We start from the raw sequence: 18,606 nt of genomic DNA, 5'->3' as shown, positions 1-18,606 counted from the left end.
AGCATCGGCGGTGAGCAGAGCCCTGGCGCTCCTGTGCCTGCACTGCCACAGCCGTGCTGCAGGGAAGCCCGCAGTAGCTTTCACATTTCACTGCAATATGTGGTTTTTCACCACAGAAGATGACAAGTCAGAACATCAATAAAACGCTTTAATACGTCCTTAGGATTACATGAAGTCATCGCCCCATTGATTTTTTTTTTCCTCTTTTATCAATTAACAGTACACGGAGACGACTTCCACCACCACCACCACTAGCGTCCCCCCTCCCTTGCAGATGCCCTGAAGCGGGATTTCCCACTCGCGGACTCTCCCCTCGGAAGCCGTGCGACACCACCCGCACTCTCCCCTCCCACCGCCCAGCAGGTGCTAGAGCGTGGGCACGGCGCCAGCCTCGCCTACACCACCGGCACGGAGCACACTCCACCGCCCAGCAATGGGAAACCGAGGTGGGGACCGGGCAAGGGCAAGGGCTGGATGCCTGCACCTCATCGCCGCCTCCCCGGGACACGGCAGGGCCCCACGACGCCCAGCCCTTCCCCTCACGTCCGGGCCCGCACGGAGGCAGCAGTGGGCACGCTGAAAGGTGCCCTTCGGGGCGGCGCAGCGGGCAGCCCGCGGCGGGAATGCGCTGCCCGAGCTAGACATCGTCAAGGCCTGCGTAAAGCGGCCACCGCGCCGCTGGAGAAGACCCAATCTCACAGTCCTCAGGGAAGGACCGCGGGCAGGCCCAGGGCCTCTCGCCCAAGCACGGACCCCGAGCGGCTCCTCTACCAAAAGAAGCGGCCCGCCCGCCGCGATACCCGCCCCGATGCCCGCTCCCCAGCCCAGCTTCCCTCGGCGCCCACCTGGAGATGCTCCTGGAAACGAATCGGCAGGATCTGGGCCATGGTGGCGGCAGGCTGGGGCTCCAGTCCGAGACCGGACCGGAGTCACACCTCAACGGGGTCCGGGCGGCGCGGGGAAACGGGACCGCAATGGCGGAACGGGCCAGCGAGCGGGGAAGAGCCGCGGCGATCCGGAAACTGCCCCCGCCGGCGGAAGGATACCGCCGCGGAAGGAAGAGGCCTGGCCTCACCTGCCGGGACCGGCCTTAACTGCGCCGGCCGCGCGGAAGGATTCCGGCGAGCGGCGTGACTCACACGCCGCGGGGCCAATGAGAGCGGCGGAGGAATCCGCCACCGGAAGGGACTATTTCGGGACTCATCACTCTTCTTTCCCCGGCCTTTTTTTTTGCCACATCATGCGACCGGGGTGCCGCTACGTCACTTCCGTTCCGCGCTCGTCGCCCCGGCGGTCACGTGCAGGGGGCAGCGCGGCCGGTACAAGGTGACTCGGCCGGGGCGGGGACGGTTGCCATGGGGACGGGCGGGGGAGGCCCGGCCCCGACTCCCCTCAGCCGGGCGCGGGGCTTCCCATGCTCCGCCCGAAGCCCCAGGCAGCGACTGGACCGATCTCCCCGCCCCCGAGCCCAGCAACTCCCGGGGCCGCGGATGAGGGCTCTGCCCTTTGACCCTTCATCGCCCTCACTCTCTGCCCACTGGTTTCCTCCCCCGCCTTGAGGCTGTCTGGCTGGTCTGCTGCTCTGCCCGGAGCAGCAGCTGGATCGATAGAGGATGTGGTTTTGCTTGCTGTGCTCTAACAAATGATTAAAAAGACAAAACGAAGTAGGGAAGGAGGAGCAGCTGACCCACACCTTCACCCCACGCAGACTGTCACTGAACCTCTCCCCAGGCTGCTACAGTCCCTTCAAACTGCAGGGATGGTCCAAAGGCCTCTTTCCTTAGAGCACTGTTAATAAGTACAGTAACACAGTGAAACTTCAAATTTCCTTCTATTAACTTAAAGTAACCCCAGCCCACAGAAACAGGTAAAATGTAACTCTTTAAGAAAAACAAAAAAATATTGATGAGCAGGGCATTCCACCTGTTTCACTAAGAGGTTGGGTCCTGTAATGCACAGACCCCCCCAACAGACCTCACCCCTGCTTTGCTTAGAGTTTGCCTTCTTCTGCAATCTCATTTCCTCTGATAACTTTTGCTTTGTCTTCAATTCACAATTGCAAAAGCTCTGAGTAGCCCTGAAACAGAGGGGGGAAAAAACCCAACACCTCTCCCTTTGTATAAATAAAATAATAAAGCTCTAGGATTTAAGAGATACACAGCCCTGAGCAAGAGTGGGTGGTGTAGCTACTGATCTCAGACCTAGCGTGTGGTGCTGATGTCATTTGACTTGCAAGTGGCTATGACAAGGGGAAGAGAACATAAATCAACAACAATAATTTGTGGGCTTTTGCAAAATTCATGCAATGGGTTTAGTCAAAGAAAAGTGCTGGCTTCTCAAAAGCAGGGTCTGAGCAACAACAGGGAAGAACAAAACCCTTTTCCCTCTGAACACAGGAGAAAGAGCCCAGGGAGAGAGGAATCGTAAACATGCCACTTCCTACAAGGATTGATCGCAGCCAGCAACTGCTCGATTCACACACTCCCTTCAGAACCACAAAAGCATTAAATGTTGCTGCTGTTCTTGTGCTCTGCACACAGACGAGGGGCAAGAGGCAGCAATTCTCCTGTAGCTCAGAACTCCAGGGCTGGCACTTGCAGGACATCAGTACTGGCTCCAGCCCTCGCCACTGACAGCTGTGGTGCTGCTCAAGTTAAGCCTCTTACAGCCTGGTGAGCAGCACCTAGCCCTGCAGGGCAGCCAGAGGACACCGCTGCAGCCTCTCCACCACAGCAATCACAGCTGCCGCTTCCCTCAGCTTGGCAAGTCCAGAGAACAGCCTCAGCTTTTTCATTCCAATAGGTACAACCACAGAAAGAGGGACAAGCATCAGACCTGCTACCTTCTTCACAAACATCAGTATTATCAACTCATTCATTTCCCATGGTTTTTGTAAGCATAGCACAGAATCCCAGCATGGAAGGGGTTGGAAGGGACCTCTGGAGATCATTCAGTCCAACCCCCCGCTACTAGAGCGGTGCCAGCTACAGCAGGTTGCCTAGGATCATGATGTCCAGGCAGGTTTGGAATCTCTCCAGAGGAGGAGACTCCACAACCTCTCTGGGCAGCCTGCTCCAGTGCTATGTCACTCACCAACAGCTACAGCCTGTGCACTAGAGCTGGAATGCTGAATACATCAAGTGCTAAGGCCCCCTTTCTACATCACTTTAACTGTGTTAGTTACCTGAAAAGCAACTGAAGGCAACTCCTAAGCTGCACACAACTGAGGCTTGAAAAATGACAGTAGGTTCTTTCAGTTTCTTGGAAATTGTCTCAAACAAAATATTACTCACTGAAAGTGAAAAATGGCCCAAAAAAAAAGAGACAAGCTCCACACTAGAGCACTGGAACACTTTAGGACTATTAAGGTGACAGTAGGAGATTACATCTTTATGAGAGGGAAACAAACTTTATGATGACAAAGCTCTTGGCTGTGTTACATACTTGAGTTAAGGAAAAACACCAATATTTCCTTATGGAAAAAGAATCAACATTTGAAACACTTCTCCAGAGTAAAATCTATGTGTTTGAAAAATGACAGCTACCAAACTCAGACGAACAGCCTAGGAGGCAGCAGGCCTGCTGATGGACTGCAGGAGGCAACCTAGCTGAGGACTGGGCTGACTGCTGGGTTGGTTGGGGTTGTTTTTCATTCAAATGGAAACCACACAATGCTGAAGTCATCCCAGATAAAAATTATGTATTTGTAGCAAGAACATGAAGACAGTTACAAAATACTTTGTGTACAAAGACACTTTCACCCACAAACATCACTGTACATGGTACAGCACAACACAGAATAGAAACAACACTGACTGCAACACAGAATGCAGGTTGCAAACCTCATTTTGAGTTTAGATCCTGATGGCTGCGCTTAGTTGCCAGCTGGGGTTAAACCATGATACGGTTCCATCACTAGAAGAGCACTACCTACCCGTTTTCTTGAGTAGTGCACAAGCATGGAAACAACCAACCAAAGTAAAATGGATAAAAATAGTCCTGCTCCTTAAAAGAGAAGAAATCCCAAACTTAAGAAAAGTTTATTAAATAATAGTACTGAGACCACTGAGACCTTTCTACCTCAATCAAATGCCACAGAATTGGCACCACAGTATGATGTCTCCACCCACGCTTCAGGCTGCTAAAGTGTTGCCAGTGACAAGCGGCAACAAAATTCAGCTTGCTAACTTTTCCTGGCTGGATGCAGCAGAGGAAGGTTGCATTTAAGTGGTCTGACACTCAAATGTACCACAAAGCAGAAGTTTTTCTCTATTCCAGTTTGTCACTCTGCATTATGCAAACATCCTCCCAACAACTGCACCAAACTGCTTTTCCTCATGGCATTACCCTGTTTCTTTCACTGCAGCACTTAAACCCTGGGCTCTTTGCTGCTTTCTCTCAAGATAGCGAGCTCGGGCATCCAGTATTGATTTGTCATCATTCCTTCTCTCCATCTTCTTTGCAGAGTTGTCTGTGACTGTTTCTGGGGGTAGGAAAAAACCAAGAGAAATAAACTCTTCTGCATCAACACCCCCCAGCATTACAATTCTCCCCACTTGCAAAATACCCCAAGCCCCCAACAGCATCTCAAATGTTTTTCAAGTCCCAGTCAGTCACTTGAATGACTTCCAGAGAGGACAGACTGTACCACAGCAGGGAGGGGAAAAAAAAAACAACAAACCACCCATGCCTTAACTCCCATGTCAATATTGCAGCTGGGCTCATCTCATCCCCCAAATGCCTATCTTGTGTTTTATTGTAACAGATATCATGCATCTTGTGTTCTGTGTGCCCGTTTCGTCTCTAAATTACACATTCCCAGCTCAGGTTTAGGCAGGAGAGGGACAGCTTTGGGAGCAGTATTAAATAAAAAAAGGCTCAGAATAAGCTATCTTTATCCATTTCTGGAGGTAGGAGGAAGAGAGAGGATAACACAGATAAAGGAGTGGGAAAAGTTAATACTCCAGCTACCACTAGACATGCACATTCTCCCACAGAGCTGAGAGCTTGGGAGTGCTTCTCCCAGACAGAAAGAAAAACAGGAAATATTTTCAGTTAAAAATAAAATTAAATTTATAATAATAATAAAAAAACACATTCAAAGACCCTGAAAAAACCAAGTACTGGGTGAATGAATTTGCTGCTGCAGCCTCCTCCCAGAATCTGGTGCCCAGCCCCAGAGCCCTTCCATATGAGGAAAGAGCTTTAATCAGCATTGACTATTGGAATGTTTGTAAGTATTCTGTCTTGGAGCTCATGCTTCAGCCTTTCCTTCCACTGGGCACTAACTAAACCTTTGCCAGCTATTCAGCCAACTATTTTCATGAAGGTCCCCAAAACACAGAGTATCAAATTAATCCACAATTGCCTGGTGAAGTCAAAAGTTAAGGGGGACAAACAAACCCCAGCTCCCTGGACTTCAGATAAAGGGATGAGGTTCCTCTGCATTATCCAATACCATAAATATCCTTTCCAGCAAATCTATAACCAAATGCAACTGGTGTTTTTATCATTTAAAATGGTTGCTGTAGATAATAATGCAGGACAGAAAGATGCTGGTCTGAACACAAGAATCCAAAACTGAAGAGAATCTATGTTGCCATGCTTGTACTATATGTTAAATCAGTGTTTTGGAAGGGTCAGCCCAGGGGTAAAGAGGCCCTCTGAATACTTGACTGCTTTAGGAAACCTGCTGATAGAAGAATGCAAAGAATGTCAAGCAGCCAGATCAGTTAGTGGGCATCAGTTTGAATTCAAACTATTTCAACATATGGCATTACATTGTCAGAACAAGACATTCACCAAAACGTGACCCTTTTTCCTCTGCTTTTCGTTTGGTGGGGTCTTTTGGGCTGGGTTCCAACCTGCCCCTTTGGACTTCTCTCTCAGGTCCGTATTATTTGGGGTATCAATGGCTAGAAACCCTTCCCAAACTTCAGTAACTGTCAGAGCAAAATACTTCTATTCAACAATGCATTCAAGTTCAGCTCTCATCAGCTACAGTAACCCATAAGAAGGTAGGAACGTGGCAAGAAACTACTACACACACTGCAAAGGCAGGAAAATAAGGACTGCAGAGCTGTAGTAAGACAAGAAAACAGCTAGAGCTACACAATAGCAAATGTTAAGCACATCCAGACTGACAGCTGCTAGTCCTGAATGCATTCAGTGACACAACACACAGCCGTCTCCACAACAACCAGGAACACCACACATGCCATAGGCATGGCCTAGTAATGTGCTCACCATACTGCCTTTTAAGGTCCTCTTTATGCTTCCACTTGCTTATTTCCTCTTCAGTTACTTCTTCCCGTGCCACACTGCTCAGTTCATATGCATCAATCTGATGCAATCTGGGCAACAAGTCTTTGACCCATTCGTAGCGAACGGGACACACCGTCCGCACGTAGATTTTGGATGTCACTGTGACATCATGGAAAATGATCCACTCCAGCTGAGTCTCCTGGTTATACAGCTGACAAATTAAAAGACTGTTTCAGAATTGATTAAAACAAATAACAGGGGGTTTAATTCTAGAGCACCCTCACCTGGAACACCTTCCCAGGCTTCACGTGCAAGAATGACACAGAGCTGACATTATGCTCAACTTTCAGATAGGAAAATTAAGGCAGAATGACTTGCTTAAAAATGCCCAAGAAATCCAAAGAGCCAGGGAGAAATCTTAGTCTATGTCACACTCATTTCATAAACCTAACATCTACCAAATTTGAAGAAGTGAGGCTCTTCCCCACTCTCAAAATGAACACTGCAACAAGGCTTCTCCTGGCCATAAGTTAGCAGAAACCAAAGAGAAGAGGAAGAGTTCACAGGGACCCGCCTCACTCCTTTCATAGATCCTTTGCAACCTGATTTGCAGCCTTTGGCAACTTACTGTAGATGAAGGATGGATATAAACTATGCTGCCATGTCCATCCATTGTGCAGAATGTCCTGGCTGCAGACCTGGAAGGTTTGGGAAAAAACAAACACACAAACAACAACAAACACCACCACATAAAACTACAATGAAACTTTGCTGTGGGTAGACATCACTAAACAAAGCAAATTAACAGCAGCATAGGAAAACAAAATCAGATATATCAGCAGAAGAAGAGTCTTCCAGCATTAAATTAAAAAAACAAAACCAAAAAGATAAATAAAATAGACCTAATTTACCACAGGAACACTGCAAATGCAGTAACACAGTAATGAACAGGGTTAGGGATTGAAGTCTTTAAGAGCCATGATAACTGCACATTCCCAAGCCCTTTAGTATCTGGAACTCCTCATCAGCTTGCAAGCTCATTTCACAGATGGAAAAACTTCTAATCCAAAGATGTAAGCAACTACCCTGGAATGCAAGGAGAGTCAAAAGCAGAGGACTCACCAGGCTTCCAGCCCTGTGCAGAAACACTTTCAGTTGCAGTTGCTACTCCTGACAATAGGCTGTAGCCTTACTGTTGTTTCAGCAAGCTGTTCCATCTTTGAAGAGCATGGACAGCATCTCTTCCATGCAATACTTCCACCTTCATTACTTACCTCCTAGCAACATTGATGAAGTATCCTGCACACAGACATCTTCTTAGTATTTCTGTCCTGGAGCCTTCAAATGTCTCTTTAGGGAAGTCTGGAAGCTATGTAAAGGAAAAAAGTAAAAGTAACTCAGGTGTTTGTTTTTTTCCCAAAGAAAAAGTGGCTATACCTCCCCCATTCCATGGATTTTAACCTCTGGATTTCACACAGAATGATTTGGGGTGGAAGGGATCTCCAAAGGTCACCTAGTCCAACCACCCTGCAGTGAGCAGGGTCATCCTCCATTAGACCAGGTTGTCCAGAGCCCTGTTGAGGAAAACCCTCCTTGCTTGTTACCACCATCACACCTGTGAGTTACACATGCTACAGTGAGGATGCTCTGATCAATATTGAAGTGGATTAATTTCTGCTGGAGAAAGGCAGCAGCCCTCTGACGAAGGCTGAGTAGTCCAGTACATGTCTTAAATCGAAATTGCTGTAACTCAGGCATATATAAAAATGATTTTTTGCTACCTGTTTCAGTTTGGTGATTATTTCCCGCAGCTGTTTTTCCACACTGAAAGCAGATTTTAAAGCTCTCCAATGGATCCAGTATTTCTGGCACCAAGCTGAAGGAGACTTGCTGAGAACAGAAATACTTGTGTTATAAAGGAGCCCTTTGTCAGCTGCAGGCAGAAAAGTTGCCTCTATTTTTTTGTTATGGTTGTACAAAGAAGGCGACCTACACAGCCTGATACTTTGTTAGTGGAAATAATAAGAGTCTTGATAGAAATCACAGATCACAAAGAGCAATCAATCTGCAATTAGGTCTGAGTACATACATGTGCATGCACACAATGTATCCAAACTCCAGCAGCAGCTGGGAGTTAGGAGCAATGCAAAAAAACACTCACTGGAATCATTTTATACCTTGCTTTGCACTGTTCAAAGATATTTAAGAGAGTTGCAAAGTCATTGCAGCCTCCCACTTGTGAGGAAAGTTCCTGGTGCTGAAGCTCAGCCTCCTTTTGCTTCTGAGGGTCACCTGAGGAAGTAAGTTAACAAAGTCAGCTTTATTTACCACTCCTACTTCATTTTCTGTTAGCATCTCTCCAAAGTGTTTGGCAGCCTCGGATCTTTGTTCATGTTATTTTCAGATTTGTCTCTCCTGCACAGCTGCATTTACAGTTCCTCCTCCTTCCACTACTGCTGAACAAGAACACGTAGATGCTATTAGACCTGTGATTAATCTCATCAGTCAGTGCTGGAGATGAAGAATCTAGTCCCTTAGAAACACAGGTTCTGCCTATTGCTCTTTCGCCATCAATTTAGATGCTGGCATGGAAAGATAAAGGAACAGTGACCTTAAACAGCCCTGAGAGAAAAACCACCCCAAGACTGCTGAAGCCACCCCATCATAGCTGCACCAGCAGCAAATATTCAACTAAACCCATGACACTAATCGATTTAGCTCAGCTTTTGTCCCAGTCCTCAAGTGCCACAGTAATGCAGGGTTTAAATTAAATAGGAGTCTTGGAAAAAAATGCAATCTGTGAGTTTAGTGGGAATTCACCTTCACTAAACACCAGGAATGTACCAGGCAAAAGCAACATTTCCAAAGTGTTGTTTCAACTTTTAAATACCCAAAGAATTTCTTCCCCCAGCATAACCTACTCCCCTTTGGAGAGAGGGTTACGGCAGCAAAGACCAACACACTGCATTGCTGCTCTACTGCAGTGTCAGAAGTTTGTGGGTATTAAAAGCAACACCAAGGAGGTCAGGAGGCCTCTGTGTCCATATTGCACATGAGCAAGCGCCCTCAGGATGGGAGCCTGGGTTTGCCTCCTGGTGCAGACTGCTGCTGGAGAGTAACAAAGGCGTGTGCACTAGCTAGCTGAACAGATAACAAGGGCACAGTGCCAGTGGAGGATGGGAAAGCAAACACACATTTGTGGGAATGGGGAAGACCCCAGAGCAGAATCCAGGCTATCAGTGCTGCCAGCAGGGCCTTTAGCTGTTGCACTAACCGGCACAGTTAATAGACTACAGAGATAACTGGACAGGAGCCAATGAGTGACTAGAAAGGACAAAGGTCTCCCACAAAGACACATAAGGACTACATGTAGCCAGTTATGGGGACAGGTTGGGGGGCAGAATGGAGTGGAAAGGAGACAGGAAGGAGGACGTGGGAGAGGGAGTTTAGCACTAGTGAGAGGTGCAAGCTTGGAACCACCGCAAAATTACATTTTCCATTTGGAAAAACACTGGAGATGGAGGCAGTGACAAATTGAGTTTATCACAGTAACTTATTCAGTAGAAAAGCCAATCCAGAGGCAATTCCATTTGTTAAATTAAAATGAATCAGTCCCTGTTGCCTGTACATAGATCAACAGCAAAACATCTGCTGTAGTGCCTTTTGGCTTTCTGGTGGTTTTGATTGCTTTGGGTTGATTTGGTTTTTGTTTGTTTTGTTTTTCTTTTCCCTCTTGTAATACAGTTTTTCCCCTTATGACCTCTCAGCAGTCCACTCATTACCCATATGGTGCTTTACAGCTCACAGCCTTGGGACAAATGCAACCCAATTCCATGCTATTTGGAAGTCTTTGGAACAGCTGTTGTCCAGTCCCTAGCATGCATTGTGCCCTGACTCCAAAACCTCAGGAAGTCGTAAAAGCACACAGGCAAAGTGCCATTGTGTATTTGTGCTGATCCCACCACTCCTCTCCCCTACAGATCTGCTACAGTGTACTCTGGGAGACCAGGTATTGCACCTGAGGACCTCATACAACAAGTAAGAGTTATTTAAAGCAAATGCTTACATCTCTCACCAGTGCTGGGCCCAACTAAGGACAGCAGCTCGCTCCTTGGCAGGAGTAAAGACTCAAGTAAAGGTTTGTACTACCAGAGCTCAAAATGCAGACTCAGTTCCCACTTTATAACTTTGAAATACACCTGTAAGATACTGTGTCTTCACAAACTACTGGCACAGAAGACTGCTGAGAGAAAAAAAAACAACTGTAGAAGTTGCAGAAGTCCCCAGATGAAGCAGTGTGTGCTACCTAACCACTGCCTGAGATGTCACTGTCCAGGCAGAATTCCCCACCCGCCCAAGGCTGCTTTGGGATAAGGAGCTTCCTACCTGGACGAATGAAGACATTTTCCACAGACAACATGGCTGCTATGGGAAGCATCAGATCCTCACAGTCAAGAGAAGCAGCTTTTATAACAGCACAGGCCAGGTTGGGAGGGAGGGGAAACTGCACCAGGAATTCACCCAGTCTTGTCACGTGGCCTCTCCTTGTCCCAGGGAAAGAGATTCAAGTACAACATTCAACAAAACTATGTTTAATGTAGATCAGAATATGTACACACACTGTCAGTCTCCAGGGACTGATAAAAAGCACAGAAGCAGCATTTCCCTCTGGAAATTGTTCTGACACTGCAGCCTGCAGGCCCACACAGGTGCTGGAGACATGAAGCAAGCATCACTAGCACAAAAATATTTCCCCTTTCTCCAGTTTGCTTATGCCTGCTTCATGGCAGGCAAACCCAGCTTTTGAAGTGTATCAGATGCTTCATCTTGAAGATGGCTTTTGGGTTCAGGTTGTTTTGGTTGGTTGGTTGGTTGGGGGGGGGTTTGCAAGAATTCCTGGAAGCATGGGATAAGATCTTACTTCCTGTCTCAAGTTCTTGGATAGGCCTCACAGCGAGTGCCTAAGAACCTTCGTCACAACCATCTGGGATCTGCTACCAGGATCTACAGTGCAAAGAGCTGAGGTAATTTTTCTGAGGTCACTCAGGAACTTCAAGACAATGTGGAAAAATTAATCTCTGTCTCTCAAGTCCTAAGCCATGCTCTAACCCTAATTTTGCAGGGTGTATTAAAACCCAGTGGTTAACTTCCTGGTCTGCTGGAGGAAGACCTTTCATCCACATGAACAACTCACTAACACAGTTAAACCATTACATTGTAAATCATTGGTGAGGAGATCCCTTTAACTTTTACCTGTCAATAGCATCACACTGGTAAAGTTCCTTGAGAGCTTCTAAAATGTGTCTTTCCTCAGGGCAGTCCAAATAGGGAAATCTATAGTCAAAAATGAAGTTAAAAAGTCTCAGTCTTCAGCCTCTGCACAGCTTGGGTAGTTTTCTTATTTATTAAAATCCTTCTGTAACCTCCCAGTACAGTGACCAAAATGCACATAAGCATCCTCAGGATATGGGTGTGCTACTCTATGCACATGCAAAGATCAGCTGTATCTTCTGCATGAGAATGATCCTAAAACTAAGCCACCCCACAGAGATGAAGCTTTTGGGATATACACATTTTAAAGACCACTGTCAACTATTCCATTCTGGCAGAACCTCAAACTCAATTTGAGGTCAAGATCCAATCTGCAATTAAAGACTGAGGAGAACAGCAGAAAAGCTGATTGTACCCAAGTGTCACAGTTGGCCAAGGACCTAATCCTGCCTCCTGCCACCAGGCTGTTGGTGCCTGTGCTGCCCTGCTGCTGAGGCACAGGAAGAAAATGCTAATCCCCTCTCTCCACGGAGGTCACCTTATGACATCATGCACCGAAAGGCACTTCAAAGTCAGGATGACAGATGTCAGACTGGTCCTCCTGATCTCTGGCACCGTGTGGTCAGGCATACATTGCTCCCAGAAGTCTCTGCTGTACAGCCTATAGCTTTTCCCAGAGGATGTCCTGCCAGCTCGGCCAGCTCGCTGCATCGCTTCACTCCTTCCAAAACAGAAAGGCAGGGGGAAAAACAACCACCAACAACCAGTCAAACTCTTGATCCTTTGTGTTATTATCCAAAGCAGCACACTGCAATTATGGTAACTACCAGCAATTGCTGTGATTGCAGATGGAAGATGTATTGCACTGTGCAGCAGCTGGGGAATCCAGCTACACATGAACAAGCAGGATGAAGAAGCATTTCTGTGCAAGGCAAAGGTTTTTTTAAGCTCCTCTGAATCAGGCTGTTGTATTCAACACGCACAGGATGACATCTGAGCCACTGCTCAGACCACAGACAATGCACAGCCCATTCCTCCTTAATGCCTGTAACTTATAATAAAGGGTATGTCCTGAACTTCTTTCTCTTTAGCAGCAAATAAAATGGCTTTAAATAACAGAGCCTCAAAGCCATCCTGCCTTTATTATGTTTTTAACATCAACCAACACTCAGTATAGTCAGAGCACTCCCAGAAACACCAAGCACATGACTTTTTTAAACTTACTTTGAAATGGGAACCACCTCCAGTATGTCCAAGCCAACTCTGGGGTTATGGTTCAACTGCTTCACAAATCCACTATCTACTACATATCTGAAAAAGAGTCACACTCTGTCAGAGAAGAAAACAACAGAGGTCTCAGCAGCTAGATAACAGCCAGGTGCACAGCATCAAAGCAAGAACACATCTACCCTATAATGCTGCAAACAGCTGCACTTGGCTGGTCAGCTGCAGCCCTGTTCAGTCAGCAGGATGTTACAGACCAGACCCATGGAGACTCATTTAATGGAGCTAAGATTTGATTTTAAATTAGGGTCCAACACCACCAGTCATTAGTAAGACTATAGAATACTACCAGTAGGGATTTATTCACTACACAGGCAAAAGAGGCAGCAGGTAACCATTGGGCAGGTACAGAATGGCTTGGGTTGGAAGGCACCTTAGAGAACATCTACTCCAAACTCCCCACCATGGGCAGGGACACCTCTCAACTAGACTCAGCTGCTCAAAGCCTCATCCAGCCTGGCCCTGAACACCCCTAGGGAGGAGGTGTCCACAAACCACCCATGGCAACTTATTCCAGAGTCTCACCACTCTCTTACTGAAGAACTTCTTCCTAAGATCCAGTCTAACCCTACTCTCCCTCAGCTTCAAACCATTCTCCCTTGTCCTGTTGCTGGACACCCTCCTGAAAAGTCCTTCAGCCTTCCTGTAGGATCCCTTCAGGCATTGGAAGGCAGCTCTAAGCCCCGCCAGAGTCTTCTCTTTTCCAGGCTGAACAACCCCAGCTGCCTCAGCCTATCCTCATAGCAAAGGTGCTCCAGCCCTTGGATCATCTTTATGGCCCTCCTCTGAAGCAAAAGCAAAATCAGATTTGCAAACCTAGTAGAACTTCCTGAGCTATTCCCTCTGCTACAGCTTTTATGAAAGACAGGAAACAATACCTGACTCCTTCAATCGTCAGAGACGTTGCAGCAATGTTTGTGGACACCACACACTTTCTAATGCCTGTGGGAGCAGGCAAAAATATTCTTTTCTGTTGATCTGAAATGACAAGCAGCCAAACAATCTGTTAGGTTACGGGGCTCTGCTTTCAACCCATATCTCTAACCCTGTGCAAACTTACTCACGTGCTTAGTGAAAGCCACTTGAATGAAATTAGAAAGTGAATCACATAATGGTCTAAACCACAGATTTGGTATTATTTTAGCACATGCCAAGAATCAGAGAGTATCTTCTTTGTTGTTTGTATAAGCCAGAAGATTTTTAGATCAAGAAAGGCCAACTGCCCTGGATGTTTCCTAACCCAGAGCTAGGAAAAACAAACCAAGGTGCCTGGTCTTAACAGATTCATCATGAAGGCTTTGAAAAGTTTTAACAATCAGAGCAAGTGCAGGTGAACATGAAAAGGCTTAGACAGACTCCCATGTCTCCAGCAAATCTCTTCACAAACATGCTTCATTAATGTGTCTTTCCAAGGGGCAAAATATGGGAGGTGGAAATCCAACTTTCCCCTTAAATATTCTATTACACTTGGAAAATACAAACATCTCTTTAAGGAAAACTCTCTCTTGTGTATTTAAACATATTAAATACAATGATCTCTGAGAAACTACCACAGAAGGAAAAAAAATATACACCCCTCTCAGTCAGGAATCCAATACCTATCATAAGGTAAGGAGGAAATTATATCTTTCTTTTATGCCACTTTTCATTTTTTCTTTCAAGAGGGTAAAGATTTTCCTCCTTTCTGCAGATCTTTCCTCCCAGCAGCACTTGTAGATGGAAATTGCTGTCCTGCTCTGCTGAACACTTATTCAGCCTCTTGGCATTCTACATACTGCACCCACACATTTCAACATTACACTTCAGTTCATCTGAAAATACAGTGTCTGTGTCCAGTAAAGGTCAAGAGGCCTTTGTGCTTAACTCTTTGAAACTAACTGTGGTATTGCTGCCAAATGTACCAGACTGACTCACTCTGATAGCCTGTATTTTCCTGTATTGTGCTGTACTACTATTATCTTCCCTTCCAGGTCAACTCCCATCACCAAAACCCTGCTGTCAATACCTTTTCCACATCAAATAAAATGTGAGTGCCTAAATAAGACATCTCAGCTTTCAATTATACCATATCCCCTTCCTGAGCTGGGGACCTTGATGCCATGTCAAGCCATTTCCAGTGGGTACAAATTTTAACTGGAGGCTTCTTTGCAAGTACAGAGAAGGCTGAAGATTGATTAGTTTAGGAACACCATAAACATCTCCCCCCAGTGCTACAGTATTTTAACAAATGGGTTAATGAATGCCATTTTCTCCAACCAAAACAGTACTCTTTGGTTAGGATGCTGTTTATAACAACTCCTACAGCAAAAAGTTCCACAGGACATTATATGCTCTTACCTGTTGACATGGACCCATACAATGGTAAGATGAGCAGGCCTTCAACAGCCCGATCGTGTACTTCGTACCGGTAATCGATGGACTCTGCTCTCTTGAAAAGTAAGTCACAAGCTCTTTCTATCTCAATTTGACCTAAAAAAGCCCACACAAGAGCACTTCAGTGACCTATGCAGCTACATCTCTGCCTTCCTAGTTTGCAGTATCATCAAACAAGATTGATTGCCAATATTATTAGAAGAAGGAAGAAATAGAACTGAGTGCGAGCCCAGGAGGTGACACCCACTCTGCCCACAGTGCCTCACACCAAGGTTACTCAAGTGCCTGGCCCATACAGGGTGCAGGGTTTTGCAGCTAAAGAAATTCTTCCTTCTGAATTAACAGCAAAATAAAGCATATAGACAATGCAAGCAGGTGACTTTGGCACAAGAAGAAAAGCTTACATGCAAATCCTTAAGTTAATGCTTCTCTTATCTGATCTCACAGGCATGGATATACCTAAACATGCTCTGGGAACTATCACTTCACAGGACTGTGTGTCCCTCTTGCAACTTCCCCTTCTCTCCTTAGTGCTCTGAGACAAACTAGACAGTCACTGGAAGGATGTACTATTCTGCTGGCAATGCCATGTGTTGTTAAACCAGCTGTTAAAAGAAAAATTCTCACCTGTCAGGAAAACCAAGATGTCACCTTTTGGTTCGTTTAAGTGGATGTCCAGCGTCACTTTTACAGCCTGAAACAAACAAAGCCCACAAGCCAATGACAGCTGGAATCTCACTTACTCTTTCTAAAATTCATCATCTTCCCTATATCCTGCAGGGATGCTAAGAACACAGCTGTATCTTGGGGCCTCTGCCAGATGATAAAATCACACCAAGCACAGAGAACACAACACACAGAGGCAAAGTAAATCAGGCCAGACCTCTGTAACGTACGCAGAGCTGCCTACATCCCTCGGGCTCAGCAGGTTGCAGAATATCTCCTTGACAGGATAATTTCTTCCTGGAATATGCAGCACTGAACAGTCACCAAAGAACTCTGAGAGCTTGTCCACCTCCAGGGTGGCTGACATCACCACCACCTTCATGGCAATCTTCCTGTCTGGTGGTTTCTTCTGTAGGAACAGCTTCTTCAGCAAGCCAAATAAAATGTCCTAATGGAAAGCCAGAAGCACCTTCTGTCAGTAACTCAGTTTTATTAGAAGTGCCTGACAAACTAGAGGAGGACTCTCTCTATCCCACTGATACAGGGAAGACAAAATAAAACATCACAGCTTCAAAGCCAAAGTGCTCAGAAGAATACACACACTTGATTTGGTGGTCTTGTAAGCACACTAATTGCTTTCTAGAAGCTAATCATCTTTTTATCATCTCTTTTCACAGCCTACAAACAGAATGAGTGTAACTTGAAATCCTTTGGGTTTCATTTTCATACGGCCACAGCCAAGCAATTTGCAAGCAGTTACCTCAGACATTTGTCCAGCTTACCTGACATGACTGAGTGTGCAGCCTCCTCTGCTGTACTATCTATTGCCACTACTTCAGCAAGTTTTATTTTACTCTGCAGTGCTCTAGGTTCAAAATCTGCTCCTTTTAGTTAAACACAGGTGAAGAAGCAGTAGTTTCTTACAACCCTAGCTCAATTACTTGCAATATCCTCAGATGCTTAAGGGCAGAACTGGCATTCAGAAAGCATTTTCCCTTTTTCCCAGCTGGACTGGCAGATTGTTTACTGGACACACAACACAGTCTCTTGGGGACTAAGTGACTTGAGTCTCACTGCACTTGTCACAGAAGGGTCAGAGTGACATTTGATAGCTTTGGGTACTTGGGTCAGGCTAGACAACTCCATGACCCCAAAAGCTGTAATCTCACAGCCACATACACACCCTAACCCTAAGAAACACTAGGCCCTAGAGTGAGAGATGTTTCAGAGGGCTGTTTGTGTATGGGTTGCTCTTTTTTTTTCAATTTGGGATTCTAGACAGTGTGTGTTCACTATTCTGGCTTCAACCTTGGGAATTTTGGGGAAAGCAGCCAAAAGCCAGCCCAAGTTTTAACTGTTTTCAAACACCACAACAGCTGCAACAATTCCAGCAGGATTAGAGGCTGCATCTTATTTTCACATTATGTAGCATGTAACAAAAGAAATCTATCATCTCAGGACAGCAAAAGGATAAAGTACATCCATGCAAAGCCAGCCAAAATCCTTGGGGCTTACGCAGGAGTGAAAAAGAGAACTAGGGACCCAAAAGGACAGATAAAAGGCAACACTCACAGTGCTGAGGCTCCGCTCATGGGCTTCATCCAGAACGATGACACTGTACTGGCTGAGAAGGGGATCTGCCAGTATGTGCCTCAGCAAGCAGCCATCGGTCATATACTTGATGGCAGTATCCTGAAAGGTTTAATTAGACACTCAGCTGCAACCCCAGATTTTTACTTCAAGCTCAACACCTCTGCATAGCTCACATTTGTTCGAAATGCACACTAAGACTGCATCACAGGTGCCTGGCAACGTTTTACTCAGAAAGTGTTCAAAACACAAGTTCTGTGATACACACAACTGGAGCTGCAACTACAGCTGAGACATATGGCTTCTCAGGGCTGAGACCTTCTGTACACAAAGCCCCAAGAGAGACAACAAGGCCGTGCCACTCCATGGTGAGATTGAGCCCACCGACCTCACCACACCCTTTCATGACCTCATCTGCAGGAACACAGTTCTCTTGAGCCCTACCTCAGTGGTGCAGTCATCAAAGCGGACCTGGTACCCGACAACACTCCCCAGGGCGCAGCCCATCTCCTCGGCCACCCGCTGTGCCACCGAGATGGTGGCAACGCGCCGGGGCTGGGTGACACCGATGGCCCCATGCTTGGCAAGGCCTACGGGAGAGAGGGGGAGAACGGGGACACTTGAGCTGTGCTGCTCAGAGCCAGTTTATACACAAAGTCCTACATAATACACATATGCTCGTAGTTTTTCGGTTCATAAGGTTTAACGAAGCCACACGCACACCAGCACAGCCCAGCCTGAAGCTGCACTCTCCCTGAGACGACAGGAGGGATTATCTGCCCTTAAGTGTGCCGTTTCGGGGCCGAGGCCGTAGAGGGGGTTCTCAGAGGTCCCGGCCGTTACCTGCCTCGAAGAGGTACTTGGGCAGCTGCGTGCTTTTGCCGCTGCCCGTCTCGCCGGTAACGATGAGGAAGGGCTGCTCCCTCACAGCCTCCACCAGGGCGCGCCGGTACCGGCGGATGGGCAGAACGGCAGTACTCTCCATAGCGGCGGGGAAAGAGAAGGAGGGAAGCCCCAGCACAGAAGGCCACGGCCCCGGGAAGCGCCGTGGAGCAAGCACTCAATCGGTGCCGCTCAACACATCTCCCACGTAAACCTACACGGAAGCACCGGCGCCGCGCACGCCGTTAGCGTCACTGCTACGCGTGGCTTCTATAG

The 18,606-nt window shown here is 46.7% G+C and overlaps 2 protein-coding genes across 3 annotated transcripts in view; both read right to left on the bottom strand.

Moving 5' to 3' along the window:
• CLTC (clathrin heavy chain) overlaps positions 1–1,027 on the bottom strand; it is a 31,387-nt gene extending 30,360 nt beyond the window's left edge. Inside the window, exon 1 of one of the 2 annotated variants that reach the window (XM_054166198.1) lies at positions 846–1,027. In XM_054166198.1, coding sequence (XP_054022173.1) covers positions 846–887 — 42 coding nt within the window. In that variant the 5' untranslated portion in view covers positions 888–1,027. The remainder of the gene's footprint in view (positions 1–845) is intronic. The other variant, XM_054166199.1, reaches the window with a different exon arrangement.
• A 2,663-nt stretch (positions 1,028–3,690) lies between these two features.
• Positions 3,691–18,493, bottom strand: DHX40 (DEAH-box helicase 40). The gene is made up of 17 exons (XM_009902687.2): positions 18,292–18,493; positions 17,893–18,038; positions 17,431–17,550; positions 16,076–16,306; positions 15,820–15,886; positions 15,157–15,288; positions 13,698–13,797; positions 12,760–12,846; positions 12,074–12,256; positions 11,518–11,598; positions 10,651–10,808; positions 8,442–8,556; positions 8,046–8,154; positions 7,539–7,633; positions 6,893–6,962; positions 6,247–6,475; positions 3,691–4,483 (listed from the first exon to the last, which is right to left on the bottom strand). Exons 1-17 carry the CDS (start codon positions 18,431–18,433, stop codon positions 4,344–4,346), a joined length of 2,205 nt encoding a protein of 734 aa, XP_009900989.1. The 5' UTR covers positions 18,434–18,493; the 3' UTR covers positions 3,691–4,343.
• Between the last annotated feature and the right edge of the window lie 113 nt (positions 18,494–18,606).

The sequence above is a fragment of the Dryobates pubescens genome, chromosome 13 (genome assembly GCF_014839835.1).
Source record: "Dryobates pubescens isolate bDryPub1 chromosome 13, bDryPub1.pri, whole genome shotgun sequence".
Lineage (NCBI taxonomy): Eukaryota > Metazoa > Chordata > Aves > Piciformes > Picidae > Dryobates > Dryobates pubescens.
This window is presented reverse-complemented; position numbering and strand designations above follow the sequence as displayed.

Excerpts from the sequence above, each read along its gene's own strand:
- DHX40 (XM_009902687.2), bottom strand. The coding sequence starts at position 18,433 with ATGGAGAGTACTGCCGTTCTGCCCATCCGCCGGTACCGGCGCGCCCTG. Across the intron at positions 7,634-8,045 it reads TAATCACCAAACTGAAACAG|CTTCCAGACTTCCCTAAAGA; the intron begins GTAGCAAAAAAT and ends TCCTTTACATAG. Across the intron at positions 6,476-6,892 it reads ATATCCATCCTTCATCTACA|CTGTATAACCAGGAGACTCA; the intron begins GTAAGTTGCCAA and ends TTAATTTGTCAG.